Consider the following 26,618-nt stretch of genomic DNA (forward strand, 5'->3'; position numbering starts at 1 on the left):
AAGAAAAGTAACATAAATATATGAATATTTACCGTGAAAAGACACAGTATTATAAACTTAGGTGTCAAATACTACTTAATATTCTTTCAAAATTAAGACTGACTTTCTGAGGAGCATCTCATGAAGACCAGCCTAGAAGAATTTGCATCACACAGCCATTGCTTTATCTGTAACAGCTAGAAAATGCCATCTCACTCCATTTTATATCTCTGTTAACTCTGTGTACTCCCCTGAATGTTTCAGGTGTTTAAACAGAGATTTTCTTTTTGTGTTACTCAGTGTTTATTTTGTAAATTTCTGTTGAAATACAGTGGTATAAATGGCAAACCCATTAAAATTACAGCTACTAGTTGGCACAGTTGTCAGGCTGTATATGAAATGAAGCTCTCAAATCCTGCTGATATGCTTCTCTATATTCCTGTGAGATGAAATAGTTGGATTTTATACAAGTAAAGGGAATAGGATTAGACACTGTGGTTTCTGGTTCTAGTGCATGTATATATAACGTATATCTGACAGCCTATCTATGTGCTGACTATGCATGAATTTGTGACAAATGTGATGCTTTCTGAATCACAGACTATGACGAAGTCAGATGGAATTTTATAAGAGGTTATTTTTGTTCAAGTTCTTTGGAGCAGCCAAAGAATTCAGTGAAAAAGCTGTCTGGATTAGGATTGTTTTTCCGACAATGTTAAACAACATTTACAAAAAATACAACATTTTAGCTGAATTCTAACACAGAATCTTAGCCTTTTTTCTGTTTATTACAGTAATATTTAAATATTACTTCTATTTAGGAGCCGTTTAAAATTTGTCAGGATAGAGGAATATTCTGAACTGAACCAAATGAAACAAACATTTTTTTAAAGCATCAAAATGTCAGTGTTGAACTATGAGCATACTCCACGTTTTGTTATCAAAAATCCTATCACTGCTACAGTTCTTCAAAGAAGAATTGTGCACGATAGCGCCAAGAGCCAGAGGACACGAGCCCTATCTGAACACTGACTTTCTAACGCACATATGGATTTACTTCACTCCCAGTTTCCTGAATGAGCACTGTAGGTTGCAGGCTTTTTCAAGCACATCTAGTATAGCTCAATCATTGGCATGTGTAGCAAAGCTAATACTCTGCAAAGCTACAGATGATAGAAATTAAGCTACCTGTCCCTGAAGTGGATGTGGAGGCATTAAAGAGGAAGAGAATGACTTAAGTGAAAAGAAATGTGGGTAACTTCTCCTGACTGAATGAATTAATATTTCAAGCCCCATGTCTAGAAATTCTCTGCTTTGCACTGCAAAAAAACTTGATATGAATGCTTCCTGTAAGAAATATCTGTGTGATAACAGCCACTTTTGCAATGAAAACTTTAAGCATACTCAAAACAAGCTAAGAAAGAAGCCTTACCACAGAGATATTTCAACAGATGGAAAGCTTGTACTATAACCCTTTCTGGGCTGGAAAATTTCATTTTAAGGAAGACTGACTGTAAAATTTGAAAGTTACCAGCTCCTTATGCTATGCTCAGGTTGTGGCATATGAGAAAATGGTGAGGAAAGATATGGCAGTATACCTGAGAGAGAGATTCCTTACTTAAAGATCTTTCTGAAATCATTGTAATTGACAAAACTGGAAATTCTCCAGTCCTTGGAACAGGACAATTCCTTGTCCTGCTACTTAAATTTATCTACCTCAGGTGGGCAAAAAAGGAGCGTGATTAATAATGTTAAAGCATTTCTAAGATAATAACTGCTTTTTGTTTTCCCTATCCTTCCCGGCCACAACGCCTCTTCACTCCTCATCTTCTATTTCAGTCCTCTTTTTTCCAGAAATCTCCTGGGATCTGCCAAGTGCCATTTCATCACAGCCCTGCTGACCAGAGATGCTGCTCACAGTCTGACAAACCTTTCAGTTTTTTACACCCTGCATGATGTATTCATCTGTGCGAGTTATTTATCTTTCCTAAATTATTGTAAACTCTAAAGTCACCTTGAATACATCCCCTCTGATAACTATATGACAATATGAAAGAGAGCCCAAGCTACTGCTTTGGGATGAATTCAAAGCATCCCAGAACTTTCTCTCCCCACTCCTCCTCCCACCCACAAGCACACAAGTTGTGATTTAATGTAAATTCATTTTCTGCAGTGGAATTCTGATTTTAATCCTAAGAGGAATTAAAAATACACTGAATTTGTCATTCTGCTCTGGATTCTCTGCACAATTGTTGCCATCATTAAAATCAAAACCAGTCCTTTTAGAGATTCCACACATCTCTGCAGGAGATACTCATTTACTGACAACAGGTCAAAAATGCAATCTGTCTTCTAGTTGTTCACGGAAACTTTGACCTGTGATGCTCCTTGGATAGTGGTCATTGTATTCTGTGTGTCCAATATTCTGGACAACAAGAAGTTCTTTACTGTAGTTTGAAAGGATTCTTTACCCTTTCTTTGAAGAGTAGAGATTGGGCTCAGCTGTTCTTGGATGGAAGTCAGTTAAGTATGCATTTCAAATGGATACTTTTCAACACAAATCTAGAAAAACAGCTATGTTAAAAAAATTCTGTCCTTTGATATAAGTGGTTTTGTTACTGAGAAATAAATGAAATCTGGCCAGCTCGTGATAGTGTAGCTATATGCAGTAAACAAACTGATTAAGACTCTGTGATAAATAATACTGGAGAGTGCTGACCTCCTCAGTGATACTGAAATTTAATAAAACTTAGATATTTCAGGGTGAATTCCTGTGTTTTAACTTTAAAAGCGTTCAGAATCTCACACTCTTTCACTTATGCCAGAGCAAACTTTTCCATCGCTGGGTTTTTTTAATAAACTGGCATAAAAACAGAAATGAAATATTTTTCTGAAGTGTTTCAATCTCTAAAAATTGTGTGGCATTTTGGTATCACATTCACCAAGGAGTCTGTCGTTCTTAGAGACAGTTGGTGCCAGCTAATGCTACTGCATAAGTTTGTAATGTTTTTCTCCTGACCATGAGCAGTGCAGCTTCCCAGGTGTCACACTCATAGCTCACACCTCCCACTCTTACAGATGTCCTGGTGATCATTCATCACCTCTGTGATTTCCACTAGGAAGCGAAAGGTCCTCAACATGATTCTCAGCTGCTGTTTCATCTCACCATGACTAAAGAAGCGAAGGTGTGCACATCATCTCCAAGGAATAACTTCTAATGAATGGCCTGTCAGCCATGTCACTCGTTAAGGAACAAAGGAGAAAAGGTTTGCATGGCTGACGTCTTTTCCATAAATTCCAGATACAGGAAGTGTGTAAAAGTGTACTACTTTAGAAGAAATATGTACAGTGAGCTTCCTTTATTTTTACTGCTGTTGCAGCTGTATCAAAGATTTTTTTTCTGTCAAAGACATTCCCAGCTGTTTTGATCTAAAATGCCTAACATAAAGAGTGCCCAGAATATCAGCTTTGCATATTTTTTTGCCTACCAGTGTGATTTACAAATAATTTGTGAAGGGTATGTGATCTTTAGACTCCAGCAAGATGAGTAGTTCAAAGGACCATCACAAATCATTGCTTAAACAAAAGCCATGGAATTCCCATAGTCTTGCATTGACTTCTGTGTTTGAATAATTCAGGTAGTAGAATTTTTCAGTAAGAATATTTATGGAAAAGGACTTCTAAAAATAGTTTTAAAGGCTATTAATTCTGACTCCAAAAGCCTCTTTCCAGTCTCTGCAAGAACAAGGAATGTGGGCAATGCACAGACCAGTTGTATGTGGAATACTCAACGTCTTTCAAGTTTTACCTGCCAATAGCGAAGGATCCTGAAAAGCCAATCAAAGCCAACTTTTAGAAAATATTCAGTAAAATTTTAATTATTAATTAATTATTGAATGCCTAGCAGACTTACTGATGTTGATAGTCATCCTCTGGTTTAAATGCAGCATCCCCTCAGTAAACATGAAATTATCTTTAAGTTTGTAAAAAAACAATTAAATATATGAGGTCTGTATTGGAAAATAAGTGGTTTTGTATGCAAAAGGAGAAGCAGAAAAAAATCAGGCTAAGTCAAGCTGAAGCCTGAGTACAATAACATCTCAAAAAGAAATAGTTTTACTTGGTTTCCTAAACTAACTTTTATGACAGACATCCAGAATCTCAAGGTCTCATAAAGCATACATTAGACACCGTAAAGGATCTCAAAACCTTAGTGAAACAGTGATGTGTGGATCATTGGTGGGGGGAATGGAGGGAGGATAGCATGGATTAGATGTGGATTAGAACTTGTTTTTAGAAAAAGCTCATAAATAAAACACTTAGGCCCAGATTCAAGTCTCAGATATGTGGTGTATATCACCAGATGCTTGTAAAAAATGTTACTGCGCTTTCAGGCCTAGCCCTAAGTACTCTATTAATTTAACTTGACATTTGGTTTAGTATTTAATGGGTTAGTGTGTGAAAATGCTTGTGCAACTGCCTTCTTGTGTTTGATCTTCCAGTTTCCAGGAGTTTGTAGACAAGGAGATACAATAATGTATAGTTGGTTGTAATGCATCCAGTTACAGAAAATGCAACTTCTTTGTGCAGTATTCAAGCCTTATTTTTGAAAAGTTTCATCGTTCACTGCTGAACACATTTTGTTTAAAACATAACATTTCAGCTTTCAGCCTGGATGTAGATGATCTTTTTGTTAGAGGCCACTGTGGTACTACACTAGAACCTGGTGTTTATTCCGACAAACAACACGTGGACATTTACTCTTCAGAGAGCTCTTCTGTCCATCCAGCAGTTAAATTCTGTCAATAAATGCATGATATGTTTTTAAAGTGCAAATGTGAATTCTTCTTTAATTCAGAATTACTGTCAAATCCATATGTGTGTATGTGATTTAAGTCTGAAAAGAGTGAATAGTAGCAGTAGTAGATTGGTTATGATACTATTCCACTATTTACATTAAACGTACCTGTGCTTATCTTATCTTATCTTATCTTATCTTATCTTATCTTATCTATCTATCTTTCTTTCAATCTGTATATCTATATCATCTCTGTCTATGTCAATGTTTCCTATTCTGGCAAATAAAAAGCTTCTTTGCATAATGTTTGCCTTTGACAACACAATAGTTTCTAGAAAATGCAGAAAATTAGGCAAGACTTTTAAAGATTGGGCTTTACGGTAGTTCATTAACTTCACAATAATTTTCTGTATTCCATACACTGTATCTTTGTTTAAAAAAATTATTCTGGTTGAATAGCAAGGGGGAACAGTCCTTTGTTAAAAAGGGGAAAAAAATTGTCTGAGAGACCAAATTGTGTATTTGATGAGTTGTCACATTACCACTCCTGAGCTTTCTATCCTTGCCTGCTGCAAGTAAAAGCAGTCTGGGACTATTCTAGAATATTGTATTGTGCCGGCAGCAATACCAATGTCTCTCAGCTGAACAGTTTCACCTTTCACCAAAACATAAAGGTCTGTGGTAGATGGCACAGGGACACGTCAGTACCATGAAAGAACAAGACAAAATATCTGCCCTGTAGTGTGAAGAATTTTTTTTTGTGGCTATGATGTTGATATGCTAAATGTGGCAGTCCCTCCCTGCCCAGGAGTCACTGATGCACTTCCCAGAAAAACAGATGAAGTCTGTGTGCTTCAGTAAAGGAAGGCTGGCTGATGATCCTGCTGTGGTCATCAATAGTTACCTTACTGCACTTGTTTTTTTCCCTCTAAAATCAGTGTGCCTAAAATTTGAAACTTAGTTGTTTCAAGTCTCTGTCAATAAAGGAAATCAGGCACCTCTAGTCAGTTCTTCTGATTTTAGGAAGAACAACCCCTGCCTAGTGATGCATGTGGCTTTCTAATGCCAGTACATAAAGCTGGACAGGGGAATCCTGAGGGCTGTTGTTCTGGACGGCAAATTAATTAAATGTGCAGATTTAATCTTAATTCACTGCTTTTTCTTTGGACAAACTTCCAGCTCCGGCTCTGGATCCATCCCCAGTGGCCTTAAATTGCCTCGGGGTTGTACCAGGGTGGCCTTATTGATCACACATTTTGTTGACCTCTGCAGAAAATATCACAGTCAACACTGCGTGAGTCCTAAATAGTCTGCAAAATATGTCAATTAAAGTATAATGTGCCTGTTGTTTTGATTAAATCTTGATATTTCTTTAGGGGTGATGTAGCTGACAGGCTTAGGAGGTATACAAGTCCTTCATTCCTAGGAGCCTTCTGCAATGTGCTCCAATATGTTGTAACTGGCAGATTTCAGTAGGTTAATGAGGCAGGTAAGTCATTTAAAGTAATAGGTGAATGTATTGGCAGCATGGTATATTAGGGATTTCACAATGGAAGACTTAATATGGAGTAGATGAGCTCCTGGCAATTACAGATTACTTTCTCAAAACTAGGAAACAGACATACTTTTTGTTGAGAGGACTATACCTATGGTGGTACAACCTGGAACATAGGGGAAAGGCACAAGTTAATTCTGACATCCGTTTGGAGGTGATGGTTTGAGTGCCCAAACTATAGGCAGTCTTATTTCTTTACAGACACATTTGTGTGCAGGTATAAGGAGAGATACTTAAGCAGCCTGGAATCTAAACTTGCTACAAGAAGGCAATGCAATGCCACTGCCAATATTCTTGATTTTTACATGTTGTGCCATGGTAATGGAACCAGTTTGGTACCATTAGCTCTTACAGAAGTAAGAGGAATGAAGAGTCATAGTATGTAAAGGCTGAAAATTCTTGCTGGGCACAGGCTGAGAAGATGAAGGGAAGAATGAGAAGCAGCAAAAACCAATTTGTTTCCTGGATGACTTACTAAACTTATGTACTAGTAAAATCTTGCCTTTCTTATTGCTTTTCTTCCTGTGTGGTCAGGACAAAAATTAGCTCTGTCAGCTGCCAGAGCAAGGAATGGCAGGAAGGAATTTAACATTCAGAAAATAGAAATGTTTTCTAAAGTTTTGTAAATATGTTGAGAGATTTTATAGCTATAAACTTCTCCCCTTGGTAATTACAGGCCAAATTGTTTTCTGATATGAAAGATCCAAGTTACACTTCAGTTTCCAAAACAAGACCACCTTATCCCAGCAGAAGATATCACCTCTGTTTTACTGCTGTAATGGCAAAATTAGAGGAAATGCAATGGATATTTCATAATAAGTACAAGCCATACTTAGCCATTCAGATGGCTTAATATTTAGCCCAAGACCACTCTGTTCAGCTCACTAAACATTAATTCTTCTGAAGTCTGATTCTTTGCAGGGCATCTCCTCCTCTTGCAATTTAAAGTTCTGACTTTACACATTACAGGTTTGGAGCAGTGTCTTTGGTGGGGAGGATGGGGAGAGAGCAGGGGGGATTGGATAACTGCCCAATTTCATGTGATAAAAGTGAAATTCTCTTCTGTCTGCAGGACAATCCCCAGGGAACAACGTATGAAACCCAAACTTAAATAAAATCATATCCTGTTTGCAAACATCATATTCCCTTTGCTTCTCAGTAATCTGGACCCATAAACCCCAGCACAGCTTGAGAGCCCATTCCTCATCTAAACAAATGCCATAAGCCCCTTTATACTTTTACAACCATGTCAGAAAATAATATTGACTGCCAATAGTGATGTGATGGGAGTTGCCTCCTCTGAGCCATAAAAGAAGCAGTCTGTTATCAATTTCTCTAAATGCATCAAGGGAATTATGGGTCGGTTCAGTTCCAAGTTATAAATGACAATTCAAAAGCCGCAGAAGTGTTTGAAGCTGGGAGCCGATGATGACATTATCATAAAAGCCCGCTCTTCTTTGCTTTTGTGGGGTTTTTTGCCTATCAGCTAGACAAAAAAAATATGGCTGAGAAATGACTTCAAGATTTCTTCACACAGCAGCAGGTCAAACAGGCAAGAAAACAATCACTATTTTTAGTGACAAACTGAGACAAGGAGATGAAGCTTATTCCCATTAAAAGTAGATTTCTGCTTCTCTTATTGTCATTTTCACAGCACAAGACAGAGGAATTGCAATAGATGGATACATTGGTCAAATGATCAGTTATAGCTCTAGTGGCTGTTTACAGATGAAAAATTGTGGAACGGTCTGACAATCCACAGAACCAAAATGTAATTTGTGATTATTCTCCCCATTTGGCCACTTCACCTGCAATCTACCCACCTCTCCTGGAAAACTTTTCACATTCCAAACCTCTGACCAGCTGCAAGAAACCGTCTCATTTTATTAAAACTGCTGGCCATAGAGCTGCTAGTCTCTCTCCAACACAAAGAATTTCATCCCTCCGGTATTAGAATTCTTTAACAACAGTTGGTTCTGGAACAAGGTTAAGCTTGGAAAAAAAAAAAAAACAAACCACCATAAAAAGCATTATTGCAGGAGGGAGCTCCCATACTTCAGTGGATTTTATATCCCTGACCTTGGATAGTCCTCTGATAAAATATTAACCATCACTGAAAGAAAACCTGTTATGTGCAACTTTGGGATGCTAGTTTAGAAAAAAAAATTTTCTCCCTTTATGAGATCTGTTTAGCTGTACAGATGAAACAGATTTCTGCTCTTTGGTAAGAGCTAATTACTACTTACATAGTTCCTAATAAAACTAAAAAAAAAATTTGATTTTTTCTGAAACTGTAACATATTAAGCCAATGACTCTGACATATTCAGTCCCTAGCACTACTTAAAATAAAATTCATATGGATGAGAAGTGTTTAGAAAATGAGTAAACAGTAGTTTTACATAATTTTTTTTCATTGCTACAAAAGATTAGTGATGGAAAAGGATCTGAACACAGACTGCCTCTTGTTTGCTTTTCAAAATTCTTGAAAGAAACTTTCTTTCACTGTAACTGGTAAGTAATGTCCAAAGAAGAGGATCCTTGATGTTGGCTACAATTTCAGAACAGAGATAAGAAAATCAGTAGTAGAGTAGAATTCAGGGTTACAGAGGTTACTTGGACCTTTTTATGTGAACAATGTAAGCCTATCAAGTGATCATGTCTTCAGTGTTTAGGAAGTCCTAGCTTGCATTCCTTGACCGAGAGCAGTTGTCATTCTGTTCAAAGATTCTTCCACATCAAATTTATAAGCTGTTTGTGGAACAGGGCCTCAGAACTAGGACTTGGCAGTATTTATAATTACACATAATAGGTATGTCATAGCCTTAGGTGGATGGGCTTTATCCTACTTATGGGTAAAGCCTTACTTGTCCAGTGCTCTTTCCAACAGTGGCACCACTTCAGTGCATGGTGTGGGGGTCCCCAACCAGAAATAATATTTGATCTCTTGTGTGGTAGCAACACCCACTAAGAAATGGGGTCTCTGATATTAAATCCAGCCTGGGTGTGGACAGAACTAAGCCTAGGTTTCCCGTCCCCTGCATGAGCAGTCTAACCACTAATGTATATAATAATAGAGCTGCATAATAACAGCAAGGTCCCCCCATATGGTTAGAAGACAATAGGATCAAAGGGCTCTGAAAACCCTCATTCAAAAGGCAGTCATAAAGTCTCCTACAAGAATGGAATTTTTTTTTCTTAACACTGTCTTATATTCTGTAGCAAACAAGTAGTGATACAAGCAAGGAGGAAAAACTATACGACAGACATAAAAAGGATAAAATTCTTCCATCCCTCCCTAACATCTTTTCATGAACTACACTTCCTGCTTTACATTGATTACTGCTTTATACCTTCCATTTAAGTTGAAAGCTACTGAGTAGCAATATTTCTTGTTTCTTTCCACCATCATTTCTGAAAGTAAACTTAAGAATTGCTTTCCACGTAGTTTGAAGCAGCTCCCTTTCCCGGAGCTCATCTTAACCAATTGACAGCTAAATATTGCTGAAAGAAAGCTCCTAATCTGATTATTTACCTTGAAAAAGGTCATAACCCATTCCTTTAAAAGAGCCCCACAGCAAGCCTGACAGTAATAATATATAGAAAGGCAGACCAACTAGAAAATAAATAAATAAAAGATCCATTTCTACAACATGATCTTTAATCCAATTTCCATGAATTTAAATAAGTAAATGAAACAGACTGGAAAAAACAAGTGTAGGTGATTTTAAATGCTTAAAAAAATTGAAGTTGTACTGAGAAATTCTGACTTGTGTTAGCTTTAGAATGGAACATATTGTCATTAGTAGTAGGATTTCAAAGCACATCTCTGGTCATGATTTTTTAATGCTACAATAATCTCTTTCATAGAAAAATCTTATCCTTTAATTTTCAAAGAATGCTGTAGTCCATTTTATTGTCCAAGGCCCTCAAATAGATTTTTGTCAATAACTTTTGCATTACCTTCTTTTTACTCAGAAGCCTGAACATCCATTCTCAACTTCATTAATTTTTAGTTCCATTTTCTCAGCAGTGTAGAAATTACTTTTTTACACATCAGTGTGTGCATATATGTGCGCATGTGTGCACATTAGTTTACAGAGGTGCACATGCACACGTCTACATGGTAATGTGTAATGTTAGCTGAACCGCGTACAGAAATGATGCCTGAATTTCCAAATCGGCATGTTGCTTGTCACCAACTTCCAAATTTTAGGCAGGATCTTCAGCAAGCTAAGCCCAAGGTGAAGGAGCCAGAGTGATTATGACTTCCTGATTCTTTTTTTCTTAACTCATAGTTCAGAAATCCACAAAAATTACAAAATACTGAAGGTTAAAATGCATTTTTTCTTTGTGTGTGTGTGTGTGTGTGTGTGTGTGTGTTAAAACCTTACAAATTGAATATTTCTTCTGTCATATAAACACACTAGTATGGTATAGAATTTATCCTTAGTGAAGAATAAAAGGGAATGAGACTGCATAAGGCTGCACCGAAAGTTGACCTCCAGAGATTACACCTTTATGTCTGCTCAAACTTTTCAGAGATACTCAGAGAATTCACTGAGAAACAGTGAAAGGGAAGTAAAATACACATCAACCATCCAGCCCCCTGATATCTGGAATATTTTTATTTCACTTCAACATTGATGACATCAGTAAATAATAGATCCAGTTGGACCAGAAGTGTGAAATACTTTTGTGTGAAAAACTCATTTATGTAAAAACTCATTTATGTAAAAACTCATTTGTCCTTGGCATTATCTTCACTACAATTTAATAGGAGCATGATACCAGTATCAGTAGAAATTCTACATGGTTTTCAATAATTAAGTTTTACTCTTTTACCTGGTAAAAGAGTAAATGCCAACATATTTCTTTCTGCAGATTTTTGTCTACTGTGTCCTAATATGAGCTTGTCTTTCAGGATGAATCCATTTCAAAACAGGGCATGAAAATGCTCACATAATTTATTACTTTAATACTCAATTTATTGGCTAGCAGCTAGTGAGCCCTTTTCATGCTAAATGTTGGCTTTGGCAACTTTTTTGTCTTTCAGAGAAGTGTGGAGCCATATTTACTTTTCAACAGTACACAAAACAGCTTCTCCAAAGCTCATTGTGCTATAACAATTGTGGCCATGTTACTTTCCTCAAGAAAAGTGCTTGTGTGAAAAACCCAAAGTGGGATAAATAGAAATGGGCACATATACACAAAATTTATTCCTAACTGTTCCATATACCTCTTGTAATGCACTATCTTCCGTGTCTTTGAAAATACAGTGCAATAATGGTTCTTGTTTCATCTCTACATTTTTTATCAGCTTCTGAAGACTTTGAACTGGGAGTGTTAAAGAATTAATCAGAGAACATATATGTTGTGTGCTGTCCCTTTTGTGAAAAAATGAACATCTACTTACCCCAAGTCCTCCACAAGGCAACAAGGAAAAGAGTTTTTGAGACACGTTTCCTATATATTAAAGAAAAAAAGAAACAATAAGCATCATTTATCAAAAAAGACATTTAAATACTGGAGCAGTATTTCCTTACTCTATACAGTAATTTAGATTTCAGTATTATTATCACTATGAAAATTTCAGACAATAGTATAAAAAATAATCATAATGTTTAGAAATCAAATCAGCCATGAGACATTTAAAGTACTGTTATGCAGCAGTGACAAATCTTAACACTGGTAAGTGGTAGTTTCAAAGGAATACAGTGTTCAAAATTCCACAGAAAATCACTCTGAACTAAGGTGACTAATCATCCTGATATCTGTAGCTGATAAGCAGCTTGACTAAGCTACTCATCTCAGCTTCTTCTCCAGCTAGAGGATGGAGGCAGGCACCTCCATCCAGCCTACATGACTGATGGCATGAATTATGCTTGAGAAGTACCTGTTTCTTTTCACTGACAACAGAGGGAACCACATTAAGTTTACATAAAACTGATAACTAATTTCTTAGCTTTTTCACTTCAAAAGAGTTTCCCCTTTGAAAATTGCAGCCTTAGTCTTTCTATCTATGTAAAAATGCTGTTTTCTTCGTGTACATTACGTCAATGATTGCATTAATATTTTGAAAACATAACTTGAAATGCAATTTTTTCAGTATTATTCAGTAAATACATTATAATAAAGGGAACAAAAACTTAATAGGCTTTAGAATTTAATTTCTAGCTAACCTACTGTGTACATTAGCTAATAGGATACGGTTTACATTGATATTTATACTCGCATTTTATTAAATCATATTTTTTCTCTCTTCTGGGTTTTTTTTGTTTGTTTGTTTTGGTGGGGTTTTGTTTTGTTTTGTTTTTTCCTTCTTTTTGGTGCTACTAAACTCACTGTTTATCTTGATAATGACAATATGAAAACTGGGTAAGGATCTCAGGATTTGATGCAGTTCCTACCCCAGTGTGTAATCTGATCCTAAGGCAGCTGTGGAAGAGAACATAAGCTTTTCCCCTGCCATATCACAGAACTGGCTTTGTAACTTTGCCATCTGGAGGAAACATTAGATAGTGAATCACTTGAGTTACCTAGAGGAGTCACCCATTTGTTATGGAAGGGGAAAATGCTGCAGTTACTCATGTTTAGCAGGTGCCAATGAAATGCATAAAGACAATTATAAGCCATCATCTTTGAAGTACGAGAGACCAGACTGCAAGGCCTGGGATGAGGAAAGTACTTTACACTTTGAGTAGAATCCAAGATGCATTTTTATCCAACTAGAGACCTTTGATCAGTTTGAACAGTGTGCAAGAGAAGCCAAACAAAACCTCCTCTGGAGCTACCAGGGGAAGTGCAGGTGCAGTAGCTATGTAGAGTATTTTCATACTGTGAGTCCTAATGGCCCCAGACATGCAAGGAAATGTTGGCTGCAAGAGATTGTCAGAGTAGAGGTGCAAGCTGGAGTTTCCAGATTTCTTGCTAAGCAGATCCAGGGTCCAATTTTTCACTTTTTACTATGGGGAAGATGAAAAAGTCTCTAGCAGATAACTAGAAAAGTTTGTGCTGCTAAAGTGCCAGAAGACATTAATGGAAACATAAGATGTAATTTGAGATAAAAGAAGGCATTTTTAGATTGTTGAATGACTAGACTTTTTTTCCTAAATTCCATGGCAGAGTGGGGACGTAAGAGACAACAGATGAACTCCCATTTATCTCCCTGCAGCCAGGCACATTGTGCATGGTAAACACTATCTAAAACAATAAACACAAAATAAAAACAGAAAAGCAGATGGTGAGGAAGGACACTAAAATCAATCAGAAGATAGCATTGAAACTGGTGAAAACAAGCACGTAAGCCTTTTCAGTGTATCAAGATGCTTGCTGTAATTCTCGCTTCTTATTGCATGATGGCTTAAGAAATAGTAGTTGCCAAACTCTGAAGAAAAAGAAAAACCTTGAGATTTCATGAAAAGAACATTGGGAAATGTTGGACTAAGATTAAGTGAGACCGTTGTTCAGCTAGCCTCACAAAAAAAAAAGCTCCCAACAGTCTGAAATAAATGAAAATCAATAGCAAAAGCTACTCTGAAAATGAATTGGAGTGAGAATTTCTCATGATGTTTAAGTTGATGTCCAAGAGGATATTGGGATACTTCAAGTAAGGTCGAAAATAAGGTCTAAATAATCAAATATTTTTTGACTTTGCACTAAGGCAGAGTTTGTAGTCACCAGCATTTTAGATTCAGTACAACTGTTTACTGATAGAACTAGAAATGTCCCAAGATTTGTATTCTAGAATATCAATGGACGAAGGCAGTAGAAGCTGGTTTGTCAAATTAGGTGCTGAGACACCCGTCACTGACTGAGGTCAAGCCCCCACAGCAGTCAAGGAAGCTGCTTAGGAGATTGATGATTTGGGACTGAGAGTCTGATGAACTGAGAAAAAATGATGAGTAAAAACTCACTTTCAAAAGAAAAAGAAAAGCAAAGCCTGATTAAAAGTGTGTTCCGTTTTTAACCTGATTATTCTCAGTATCATCCCTCAAGAGCAAAGCCATTTCAGCTAAGTGTTTATTTCTTCATTAATTTGAAATTGGAATTGCTTAGATGCTTTCTGATGCATCTTGTAGTTGCACTCTAATTACTGACTCACTGTCATGGATGTGCTGGCAGTGTATTTCTCATTTTACAAACTTTTAATAACTGGAAACTTGATTTAGACAGTTTCTTAATGACAGTTGGAGTGAGAAAAAGAAAACAAATTTGTAAGGAAGTTTTTCTATTCTGCCCTTGAATTTATATGAAGAAATGTGTAAGGTTGTATTCTGGTATTTGAAACCATAATGTGATGTGACACATAGTCTACATATTAGTTTCCTTTGTGTCAAGACAATGGTAATGCAATATATCATGTTGCTTAACACACACTAAAATACATCAGTCCAAAGCTTAACTACACAATAGTATAGAAGTTGAAGTGGTTATTTAAAATAGTTGCATTTGCAGACTCTGATACAGGGAAGATAAAGTCAAGAGTTCAAGGAAGTTAATACTTGTAACTAGGAACAGGTGAATATGTGCATAAGTCTCATTGATTTCAGTAGTTTCTAGTAATGTTGTTTAGTAGTCTTCCAGAAGAGGTTGTTTTGTTTTTTTTCCTTGAACAGGAAAACTGAAGTAAGTGACAAGTAGTACATTATTAGCCCTAGTCATACTTAAATTTCATTCCTTCAGGTGTTTCTTTTCTGTTTGAAAGGTACAGAAGCTGCTGTGAGTAGGGAAAAAAAAATCTTCACACAAAGCAGATGGATTCTTCCGAAGGAGAACAGAAAACACAAAGGTTTTCTAAAGCATAAGTGGTGAACAAATGGTGTCTCTGTCTTTTTGGATGGGTAGAGGAGTAAAAAAAGGAAGGTTAGGTCCTACTTTTCATTTGGATGCAAAGCCATCATTTGATGGAACTATTTCTGTAGAAAAAAAAATAATACACTTTCATTGAAATAGAAATATTTTCTGAGGCAGGTTTTTTTAATGACATTTTTATAAGAAACATTTTATTTAGATATTTTTCCTTTGGTACATGTACGTTGAATTTCTGTAATATACAAAGATGTTAATTTTAATGTCAGGATTATTTAGGTTCAACCTCACTGAAGCGGGGTCAAAATGTAAGAGACAATTAGGCTCCTTTTTCCAAGAGTCTGGAAGCCAAAATGATTTGAGCTTTCAGCCAGAAAACAGGCACATGCAAAAGCATGTGGGAAGGGTGTTTTATTGACTTTTGTCTTGGTAAGTGGCCATGTGAGATGCAACAAGAAAATATCCTAGAAACGGAGAGAGCAAAGGGCAGTGAGCCAAGGATACACTCAGAATATATTCTAAGAGTGTGATCTTGATGTAAACTTAGAGAGAAAATGTTTTGGACTAAGTATCTAATAAAAAAGGCAAAGCACATCCAGTAAGGAATGGTGGGCCAAGAAATGGTGTTCTGAGATTGCATAAACAAAGCTTTCAGCATTCTTTGTACATCAGCAGAAACGCAGTTAGGTCCATTCCCTCTTAACCCTGGATCTGCAACTGCACACTGCGTCCCAGAGGCTGCTCAACCACTGAGATCCAAAACTGGAATAATATTTTATATCAATGTATGTTATATTAAATAATGTAAAAATTAAAATAATTACACCAAACAAAATTTAAATGAAATGCTTGACTGTATCAATGCAGGAATTTAGAACTTTTTCTTGGAAACACCTTTTTTTTTTTAAGGAGGATTTCCTACTTAGAAATTCAAGCTCCTAAGAATCTATTATACTGTAAATATTTTTCAGTTTTGATGTCGCCTTGGCTAAGAAAATGTATAAACCCATATAATATTATAATCTTAGGACTTCCTGAAGCAACATTTTGCCTTACAGAAGAAACAGCATAAGTTTACAACGCAAAATAACTGTTGTGTATTTCTAGAAATGTGGCAGCGATTTCTTTTGATGGCTAATGTTATTTTTGTTTGGGTTGAATTTGATTACATTTAGGAAAGCTCCACATCTTAGAAGAAGTGTTATAAAAATAACTGAGAATTAGAGTGTTGCTGGGACATAAAGAACAGATTTCACTCACAGATTATTTCCAAAATACACTAGGTTTTTTTGTGTTTCTGACAAATAGACTTGCTTCATGCTAAACTAATGGCAGAGCTCATTCTAATCCTACTTTTGTGTTATAAAAGACATACACTGAGCACTGGCATGAAGATACTTTACATGAAAAACCTGTCAGTTTTCTCCTATTCTGTACAACCAACGTTAATGTATTTTCCCCTATATTGTTCAGAAAGGTTTCATACCCTGCATAATGAGAAGGTAGTAAAATAAAGTTCACTTATCAGCAATACTTAGGCATAGTATCTGCAGAGTGGCTGAAATAGTTGAAATAAGTCAAATGAGAACAGCAAACAAACAATTCTGACAAGCAAGTGTATTTAAATTCCTGATTTCAAATCAAAGAGTACAAGGAGGTAGAAAACCAACCGTGTCCAAAATTACCACTGACCTCCAATGGAGAACAAGTTACAGTAAAAGGTTAACACTGATGATTTTTGAAGCAAATGAGAAACCCGTATCGCTGCTTTGCAGCCGGTGTATTTTGCTCATCTATATTTGGCTTCCATTGTAACATTCTCCTTGCACATAGCAATGCATTTGGAAAAAGTGAATTTTTGTCACAGCACTTGCCAAGTGTTTTAAACTGACACCAGCTATGACTAATGACAGTGCTGGAATGTGCTGTTCTCAGTAGAATAGAGGCCTGTACAGACCTAGGAGTTTCCTGGGGTCCAGCTTCTGTCTGTTCAGTGGGCTGGTGCCATACAGCAGTGAATGATGTTCAGAGTGAACCAGCTGTATTTCCTCCAGACTGGCTTTTCGACCTCGAATTCGCTGAAAGAAAACAGCAGAGGCCTACAATATTCCACTGACAATATTTAGGTAGGGAAAAAAAAAAAAAGTAAAGGTCCAAAATAACATTTAGTATGATTAATAATGGGTTGAAATTGCGTCATGCAGGAATGTGACACTGATTTGTTTATTAAAGTAATGCTATATGAAAAACAAATGCGTGTGTGCTTTATCACAAAATATTTCACTTAAGCCTTAGGAGAGTTATCTTAATACAGGGTTTCACATAAAAGGAAAAGATTCGGCCTCTTTTCTACATAATATATTATGAGATACAAACCAAAAGATGAAATATTTCATAAGTAAGAAATCTAGCTAGAAAAGATCTGATTTAGAGAGCAAAAACTTATTCACACCTGTAAGCTGCAGATGTGTTTGGAATGAGGATTAATGGTTTTTACATCATTACTAGCACTTGTGATTTATGCTGCTAGGAGGAACGTGATCACAGTGAGGAAAGACAGGGAAAAAAAGAAAATTAAACTTTATTTAGTAGCATATTTGTGTGTGTTTTAAAATTTTTAATGTGTGATAAATATCAATATACAAACATGTGATCATGTGTGATCAATATTTTTGCTGTTACACATGATGACTCACTTGATTTCTTACATTTTTATAAGTGAAGTTTGTCTCTTTAATTTGGTCTCCAACCTGTGCTTGTCCCAAAACAAGATGTTAAAGGTCTGGGACATCTTTCTACAAATCAGTTTAGGAAGGAAGAAAGTTAGGGAAAAAAAAAAGATAAAACTAGCACTTTCTTATTTGGCGTATCTATTCCTTGTGTGTATTTGGAATTACAGCATATCATAAAAAATGTTTCTTTCTCTGCTTGTGCTAGTGCTGCACAGCCTTTGCAGATATACCAACATGAATCAGATTTTGTTCAGGATTGGGAATAATAAACAGCACTGTCAACAAAGTTCTGGACCCAAGATCATCTTTCCAGTTGATATTGGATAAAGTGAAGAGAAAACAGCTTGATTTGGAGGTCTGGACCCTATTTGCAAACCTGGTCCTTATGAACACCGAGGGCCAACTCTCTTACAGCCTAGACTGGATCTGTCTGACTCCCAAGGTCTACAGATACACGGGTACAGCAGTTATCTAAATAGACTATCCTATTTTCAATTGGACCGATTTACCTGTTACAGAAATGCATTTAGTTCTAGTTTTCTTGGAGGTTAAATTCTTATTATATCCAACACCTTGTCAGACACATTGGAAAGCACCAACCTCTGCACTAGGAGAGGAAAGCAATATTATGAATATTAAAGAGAATGTGCACTACAGTAAAGAGGAGATGCCTGGGGGATGGGGGATCAGAAGAACTGTGCACAATTTATATTGAATTAAGCAGTGGGAATTTTTTCTGACTAATCAGGAAAAATATCCTAAGAGTTAGAGCTAGATGACTGTGGAACAAGCTCCCCCTGAGGGAAATGGTGGAAGCCCTATTTCTTGCAGTGTTTAAAACTTGACTAGACACAGCAGTGGAAAGAACATTTAGGAATGATCCAAGAACCAAATGACTTAATAAACCCTTTTTCATCTCTAATTTCTTCAAGCCTCTCCCAGTCTCACATGAGAATTTGTAGCAGTGCACTCACATCCTTTTAACACACAGTTGCACAATCAAAATCAGCACATTATGTTACTTCATGGAGTCAGTAAACTCTGTAATGGTTCTTCTGGGTCAGATAAAATATTTTTCTTCACAAGTGAGGTGACTGGCAACATTTATTCCTTCATCCATTCTCATTAAGCTCCATGTTTCTAACAACCTGCTTTAAAATGTATATACCCAACTCTCCACGGCAAAACTGGGAAAGGAGTCTGGCTTTTAAGACTGATAAAATAAATGTATAAGAAAAGAGGAATTTTATGAAGCACACGCTGAAGAACCTTGAGCAAAATACTTACTCTCTGGTCACGTATTTTCTACAAGGTATACAAAAGCTCTCAGACATGTTTAAGACAGTTAATTGTCGGGGGTTTTTTAAGTGTTGTTGAATGGAATGCCAGATCCCTTTAACTATAACAAAACACACAGCTCGCCGTTATTTTCATAGTGGGGTGCTCTGTCATATCTGGTCTGGAAGTGGTCTCCCAAAATACTTTGCCAACAACATACCTCCTACCCAATATCGCCATTCAAATTGTCTAGGGTAGAAACAGGTTATGTTTCAGAATAGAAACCAGTTTGGTGCAGAAATCAAGTAGCACTGAGGAGGACACCCCTCTCCAGGCAGCTCCCCACTGTGAGGTCATTGGAGTGTAGCCGACAGCTGAGCTGGCAGAGCCCAGAGCTGCTCTTTCTCTATGGCTTCTCCAGCTCTAATGTCAGCAAGGTGTAATACATCTTTCACTGTGGATGCCAGGAGGAAAGGGAAGGGCAAACAGTGCACTTGTCTGTGCTGTTTCTGCATTCCCATCTCCTCATTTTGTGTTCCTTTCATCCCATCCTTGCAGTATCACTGCATATCAATCCCAGCTATCTACAGCTTGGCACGGAGGACAAAAAGCATTAAAATTACCTGTAATAATTTCCAAGATTAGTTCTCACACAGTGATGTCAAGATTTAGCAGATCTACACAAGCGTATGTGCTAAGTCTGTTGCCAGAGTCTCTTGTGTAACTTCAGTTATGTGAAGTGATCACTTTTGGCTCTCACTAGCATGAGTTACCAGACAACAGAAAATATGCATTTGTGTAACTTTACACCTACACTTTTAGCCACATCTTCTCTTTTTTTACTATTTGGAAGTGTCTTTCTTAATTTTCATTGACCATGGTAGTATCAAAAACATTAAATGTAGCAGAGAATTGGCATAAAGCCAACAGAAAAGGAGAAATAGCCTAGGAGAGCAAATGAGCAGTGTTTGTTTCATTCTGGAGAATTTGAACAATACATCCACACATCTACTACATCTTTAGTAGAAGGCAAGTCATCCTTTTCTAATGTGTATGCAATTTGTGTGTTGGGTTTGTCCTCTGACACATGCAGTTCCCTCATCAACAAAAACATTTATTAAACTCAGGAGAGCAAAATACTTGCACCTGAGTGCTTTGAAAAATCAGTCTAGGACTAGAAATCCATTGTCCCCACAACAGAAAAATGTTTTCACCTTTCACAGAATTTAAGGTCAAAGTCTGTTCTTCTGTTTGAAACAGACCATTAAATTTTCACAGAGACAGCCTCTATTAACCTGAAGATTTTGGTTCAACTGTAAGCAAACTCATGCACTGGCAGAGATCCAAAAGCACAAAGGTGACACTGCCTGTTTCTCTCTGCTAAATTAACATGAATTGTGATGCAGGTTAAGGATATTTCTCACTCGGGTCTCTCAGTGAATGTGGCCTTTGCCTGTACTGCAGCTTTTTCTATGAAATTCCCTTAGGCTATAGAGTCTGTAAACAAGGTCTTCAGATTCTTTTCCTGTCTTCCCGAGATTTCTCGTAGTTGTTAAATTTTCTCTTGTTTTCAAAACTGCTCAGACAACTTGTCTCGTGCCAGTCAGTTTACTCACATCTCTTGCTCTCTCTCATGCGAGAATTTTTAGCACACCTCTGACACACATGCACCCACACAGTGATGCATTTATTCTCCTTACATGTATTGGTCATCTAGTGCCTAACACTCTTAAGATTTAGAGTGATTTAGAGAGATTTAGAATGCTAAATACTTTAATTATTTTTACCCTTTAAAAAAGACTAACTTTTCCAGCGTTATTTTATCTTGAAGGGTAAACTGAGGTTCAAAGACTGCAATTCTTCAAATATTTCAGTTTATGTGATTTGGCAGACTCAACTTTAAATTCTTTCCTTCTCTCCCCTTCAGTCCATGAGATGGGGACAGCAGGAGGTGTAAGATGCCTCCCTAATCCGGAAAACTACCAAAATTCAAAACAAATTCTAGGCTGAAAAGGAAAGTGTTGCTGGACCACAGTCCCTACAGGAAGTAGAGGTGAGGCCACAAAACAGGACCATGGCTACATTTTCTTTTCTCTTCTGAGAGTGTGCTGATCACTGTAGCCTAATGTCAGTCATGTGTGCATAATTTACAGCCCCAAAGGAGTTATTTGAATACTTCCTCTCCCAAGAAGAAGTGGAAAGTAGACACCCCTACCAAAACATAATTCAGTCCTTTTATTGTCCCAAAGGTAGGGCAGCGAGGCATTGCTCTTTACCAAAGGAAAAATTGTAACAAAAAAAAAAAAAAAGAGAGAGAGATAAGGGAGGTTTTTATGCCCATCTTTGCATCTTTTACCTGCGCGTCTGCATTTGGTCACTGGCTGTTCTACATCTGTCAGCCTTTAACAAACACCAAACAGGCATTTCAGCAAATATACATAAAACTTTGAAACTAGTGCAAAAATATTGTGTCCTTATGATGTTTTTTCCAATACATATATACCAGGACTATAAAAAAGTTCACTATGGATGTGTGTGTTTATGTGTGTGAATTACTCCACTCTCCTGCCCTGAACTCAGTCAGGGATTGGTCTCTCAGATCTGGCTCTCCATGACCGACAATGATCTAAATGTATTTTTTTCCCTTGCCTTGAGGAATCCAATGGAGGAATTAATCTATCTGTTTGGAAGTAGGATATGATTTTAAAAATAATCTGAAAGGTAAAACTAAATTTTTTTAGTTTAGCAAAAGTCCTCCAAACTGTTGTTTGAATAATTCTAGAGCACAAATATCTATAGCTAGAAAGACAAAATACAGTCTGGAAAACCAAGTCCTCCTGGCTGTGCCTGCAGCAGTAAACTAAGTAGTGCCAGGAAACATTCCCAGGCAGAGTAACACAATCATCTGTACTATTCAGTTGCTGAAGTGGTCCTTCGTACTGTTTTGGCTGAGCAGCAGCTAACACTCTCTCAAACAACTCCCAGACATGGTTTGGTCACTGGCATGGGCCAGGAGGCATTCCTGGTGGTATGAACAGGGGCCTTTCCATGCCAGTTGGCTGCAGGGCTAGAGAACAATCTCTAGACACATTTTATTATGTAGCAAATACACAGCTTGTGTACCCCATTCAAACCTTGTTATGATTTCACCGAGTTGTATTTTAAAAATAAATGGGGTCAGCATGAGTAAGATATGCAGGTGTATGTATATAAAGGAAATACAATAATATATTAGGCTCAAATTAGTCTGTCTGGATTAATCTATGAAAGTCTATATGACTTTGATCATCCAATGCCCAGTTAAAGATATCGATGGTCTGTACACTCAGCCAGTCATCCTCTATTGCCAAAGACCTGAGCTGTGTGAGAGGAGTTAATCCACACTAAAGGATTTAGGAACCACATAAAGCTCCCTGCTATAGATAACAATGGCCACAGAGATGCAAAGTTGTTCATTTGTATAAGGGTTTCTTGTTAGATTATGAAGATAGGGAGGGCCCTCTAAACAAGCCTGTGCCCAAGGATACAAACAGTGCCACTACAAAAAAAGCCCTGAGCTACCTCGGCTAAATCTGAGTTAAAACTGAACTAGTTTAAAACCTAAAACTCCTTATCAGACAAAGAGTGGGACTGCAGCCCTTCTGTAGGACTATGGTTTTAGTTGGAAAGGGAAAAGTTTACCGGTACCTTCAGAGGATTTCCCAAGTGGCTGCTGCAGGTTGCTGTCACTAACTTGCCCTTTAGACTTGGTGTATGAGGTAACGCATGTGACAAAACCTGACCGGTGATCTCCCCACTCCTACTGACAAAAACTGTGGGAAATTATGTTGAGAAATTATATTAAGAAACGGTAGTGTCTGGGGCAGGAGGGCATTCAGAATTCAGCAGAAGTGACAGTGATCCTTTCACTATGCACTCTTGGTGTGGTATATTCCGGAAAGCAGCCTGGTGGTGGCTTTTTATGTCTTGGATAATGCAATAACCACTCCTTTAGTGACACAAGTTATCTATTCAGCTGAATGATAACTTTCTAAAGAAACAGAGCACCAATTAAGTGTATAACTGTAGACTTTCTTATTTTGGAAAATGAGCAGTTTTAAGGACTTGTTTGATGTCAGGCACATGCTAGATAATTTAATGAAACAAAGGACAGATTGCATCACCAAATATAATTCTGTCTCTAACTGCATAAGAGGATCTAGATAAACACCAGATCTATGCACCAGCTTCACACTGAGACTCCTTAGTTTTATCATCAGGATTTACATTTTGACAGCTCATTTCACATTCCAGCCTCATTTCAAAGCACACAGTGTTGGGGTCAAAATTAGCTGAATGCAATTCAACATGAAGTGACTTTTTTCCCCTCTCCCCACCTCACTCAATTATGCAAGACCTAAGTGGCTGTGTTTCAGGTTTTGAAATTTTTGAATTGCAAGAGGAAATTTTGAATCTTCCAGGAAATTCTTCACGCTGCATGCATCTCAAACTAACATATACAACTTTTTCATTTTACGCCTTTTACAGAGCCACACAATTTACTGTTCAGCAACAGCTGCTTGTTAGTGAAGAAAGCAGTACTTACTACCACACTGCATTTTACTTATTTTCCCTCTTTTGTTCTTTTCTTTATAATACAGAGTCCTGAGCCAAATAGGTAGTTAGGCTTTATTTTAGTAAAGCACTCGGCTGCATGTTTAACTTAGTCTTGAAGCATGTGATTCTCCAGTGAAACCACTCATGTGATAGGTGGCCTTAAGGGCCTTGCTGAAAGAAAGTCTTCTTGAACACTGAAAAATTAAAGCTTAAAAAAAGGGAATTAGCCTGTTAGAGTGCTGCCATCTAGTTAAATGAGTGTATACAACAAATCCATTTATAGTGCTTGCAATATCTCACTGACCAGGGCACTGAGCTACCTACAGAAAGTCTTTGGGGACAGTCACTAACAGCTGTTCAAAGGGATCTTTGAACCAGTTCTTCTGGGTTTGTAAAACATAAGGATATAAAGAAAACTAATTAAACAGAACATGAGAAGTCTGGAAATTTTGGGATCCTGCAAAACATAGCAAATTTTTGCTGAACTTTGTTAACTTGTGCTGTAATGCAGTAAACAACTGCGATTGCCACAGGCTTCTGCAGAAGTTGACAGTGCTGCACAAATCACAGGAAGCGGGGACGGGTAAGACAAAGCTATTTTTAACTAACCCAAATCATATATGAGCCTCACAGATCATATTTGATTCAAGCATGGTTTAATATGCAATTTTTTGAAGGAAATCATAGCAGAAAGAAATTAAAAATTTGCTACTGCCTAGAATATTGTTCTTGAATGTCTTGGGGCTTCATACGGGACCTGTTGTATACCAGGTAAAGGAGCATGCTGTGAAAACAGACTTTAAAGTCTGAAAAAAGACAAGATACAATATGCTTATGGAGTAATACAAACACTTTATATTTAAAAAAATGTTCTATGCTACAGAAGTAAAATCCATAGCTGCTTGAAATAATTAAGAACCACGTGACTGGGAGGACTGCACTTACTGTTTGACTACTGCTTGTCTACATTCCTTTATAAAGGTGAGGAATAATCATGTCTGGGTTTTATATTTTGATGCATGTGGATGCATGACACTGTAAATTCTTTATTTTCTGATTGGGAAGTGTGCTTTCCTATGTTGCATTATTTTAATATTATCGGTTAAGACCAAATAATTCCTAAAGCAAATTACTCTCTTATTACAGAAGTAAGACAGGTTTAGGAGTTAATAACTTTGCTATTTACTTTAACAAGTAAAGTATGTGGTCTTAATTTTTAATTACCTCGCACTTGTTTAGCAACCCAGTTTCTTGCAGCCTTGACCAGATGCTTTGGATTCTTCCAGCGTGTTCGGGGTGATTAGCGTAGTTCCCACACATGCACTGGTGCTTCAGCATCAGACTGTCATACACAACACCTTCAGCACAAAGACAGCACAATAAGAAACAAGTGAAACAAATCCAAATTATACTGTTCCCTGTCATTCAGACTTCAGCAAAACTGGATTTTATTTGACAATTACAGCAAGATGAAAGTCCCACTGAATCATTTAGGTTGGAAAAGGCCTCCAATATCATTGAGGCCAATCGTTGACCTATCTCCACCTTGTCAACCAGACCACTGAGTGCCATGAACAGTTGTTTCTTGAAGATCTCCTGGGATGGTGACTCCACCACCTCCCTGGGAAGCCCATTCCAGTGCCTGACAGCCCTTCCTGGGGAGAAAATCTTCCCGATGTCCAACCTGAACCTGAACCACCCCTGACACTAAGGCCGCGTCCTCGTGTCCTGCTGCTGTTTGTCTGGGAGAAAAGACCAATCCCCACCTGGAGACAGCCTTCTTTCAGTCAGAGCAATAATACTGTAGAAAGCAATAAGGTCTCTCCCAAGCCTCCTTTTCTGTAGGCTATACACCCCCAGCTCAGTCAGATCCTCCTTACAGGAGTCAATCTCTAGACCCTTCACCAGGTCTGTTGCCCTTCTCTGGACCTAAATTTCTTTTTCCATTGTGAGACTGAATTTTGATTTATGAGGTGAATCTCGTGATACCAATAAAGCAAAGATTAATTCTCAAGAAATTCTAAAAATAAATACAACTATAAAGAAGAAGGGGAATTTGGTGATGTCTTTTGAAAGCTTTTATGGCTAGAAAAAAAAAGTCTAATTACTCAATCGCTTGTTTTCTCTTTCTCTAGTGGGTAAAGTAAGTTAAAGCTATTAACCTATATACAACAAGAAAATGCTATGTATAGAAGGGTAAAGAATATAATTTAGAGAAACCTTTAAAAATAAATTATGAAATGGCAATGGCACTCTGAAGTTTTACTACTTAACTAATACTATATTAATTCCAGATCTCAAAGCATATCAAATGAATGTTTCAGAGAGTTGATACAGCGGCAGCCAGAGTCCTTTTTCATTAAAAAGAAAAGTTCCACTACTCAATTAGGATCAAATCCTGTTGTTTGACTGCAAGTGTAAGGTACCTTTTGAATTTTCTATGGTCATTTATGCAAGGACAGAACAGCTTTATACAAAGAAGCTATCAATATCACTTTACTCTGTAGCTGTGTATTGGGAGCAAAAGAGAAATTTTAGTGAGTAGGCTCTAACTAAATTCAATTTTCAAGGCTTTCAAACCAAGTCTGAAACACTGAAAAATGATTTTCTGTGTTTACTCGTTCTTTGCATTTCTCCTAGACATGTCTGGAACAAAAATTATTTTCCTTACCCCTGTGTGGACCATTTTCACTTGGAAAACATTTGCCTTTTTTTCTTTCCCTTACAGTTGAAAAGGACTCAAATTAACAATTTATCCAAGCTCCAATTCTTGGCATTCAAAACATCTTTCTTATGTGCCACCACTACTGGGGATGCCAACACAGTTCTGGGAAAATTGCATTAGCCTGCTACTGAAAAGTCAGCCAGTTA

The 26,618-nt window shown here is 37.2% G+C and overlaps 1 protein-coding gene across 8 annotated transcripts in view; it reads right to left on the reverse strand.

Annotated features, from left to right (window-relative positions):
- The window catches only part of HDAC9 (histone deacetylase 9), a 457,129-nt gene that overhangs the window by 116,125 nt on the left and 314,386 nt on the right, over positions 1-26,618 (reverse strand). For all 8 annotated transcript variants that reach the window (XM_066196204.1, XM_066196228.1, XM_066196196.1 and 5 more), the window contains 3 exons: positions 24,972-25,105; positions 17,099-17,219; positions 11,747-11,796 (listed from right to left, as the gene is read on the reverse strand). In XM_066196204.1, coding sequence (XP_066052301.1) covers positions 11,747-11,796; positions 17,099-17,219; positions 24,972-25,105 — 305 coding nt within the window. The remainder of the gene's footprint in view (positions 1-11,746; positions 11,797-17,098; positions 17,220-24,971; positions 25,106-26,618) is intronic.

Source organism: Chamaea fasciata, unplaced genomic scaffold (genome assembly GCF_029207755.1).
Source record: "Chamaea fasciata isolate MVZ Bird 193981 ecotype frontalis unplaced genomic scaffold, bChaFas1.0.hap1 SCAF_1, whole genome shotgun sequence".
Lineage (NCBI taxonomy): Eukaryota > Metazoa > Chordata > Aves > Passeriformes > Sylviidae > Chamaea > Chamaea fasciata.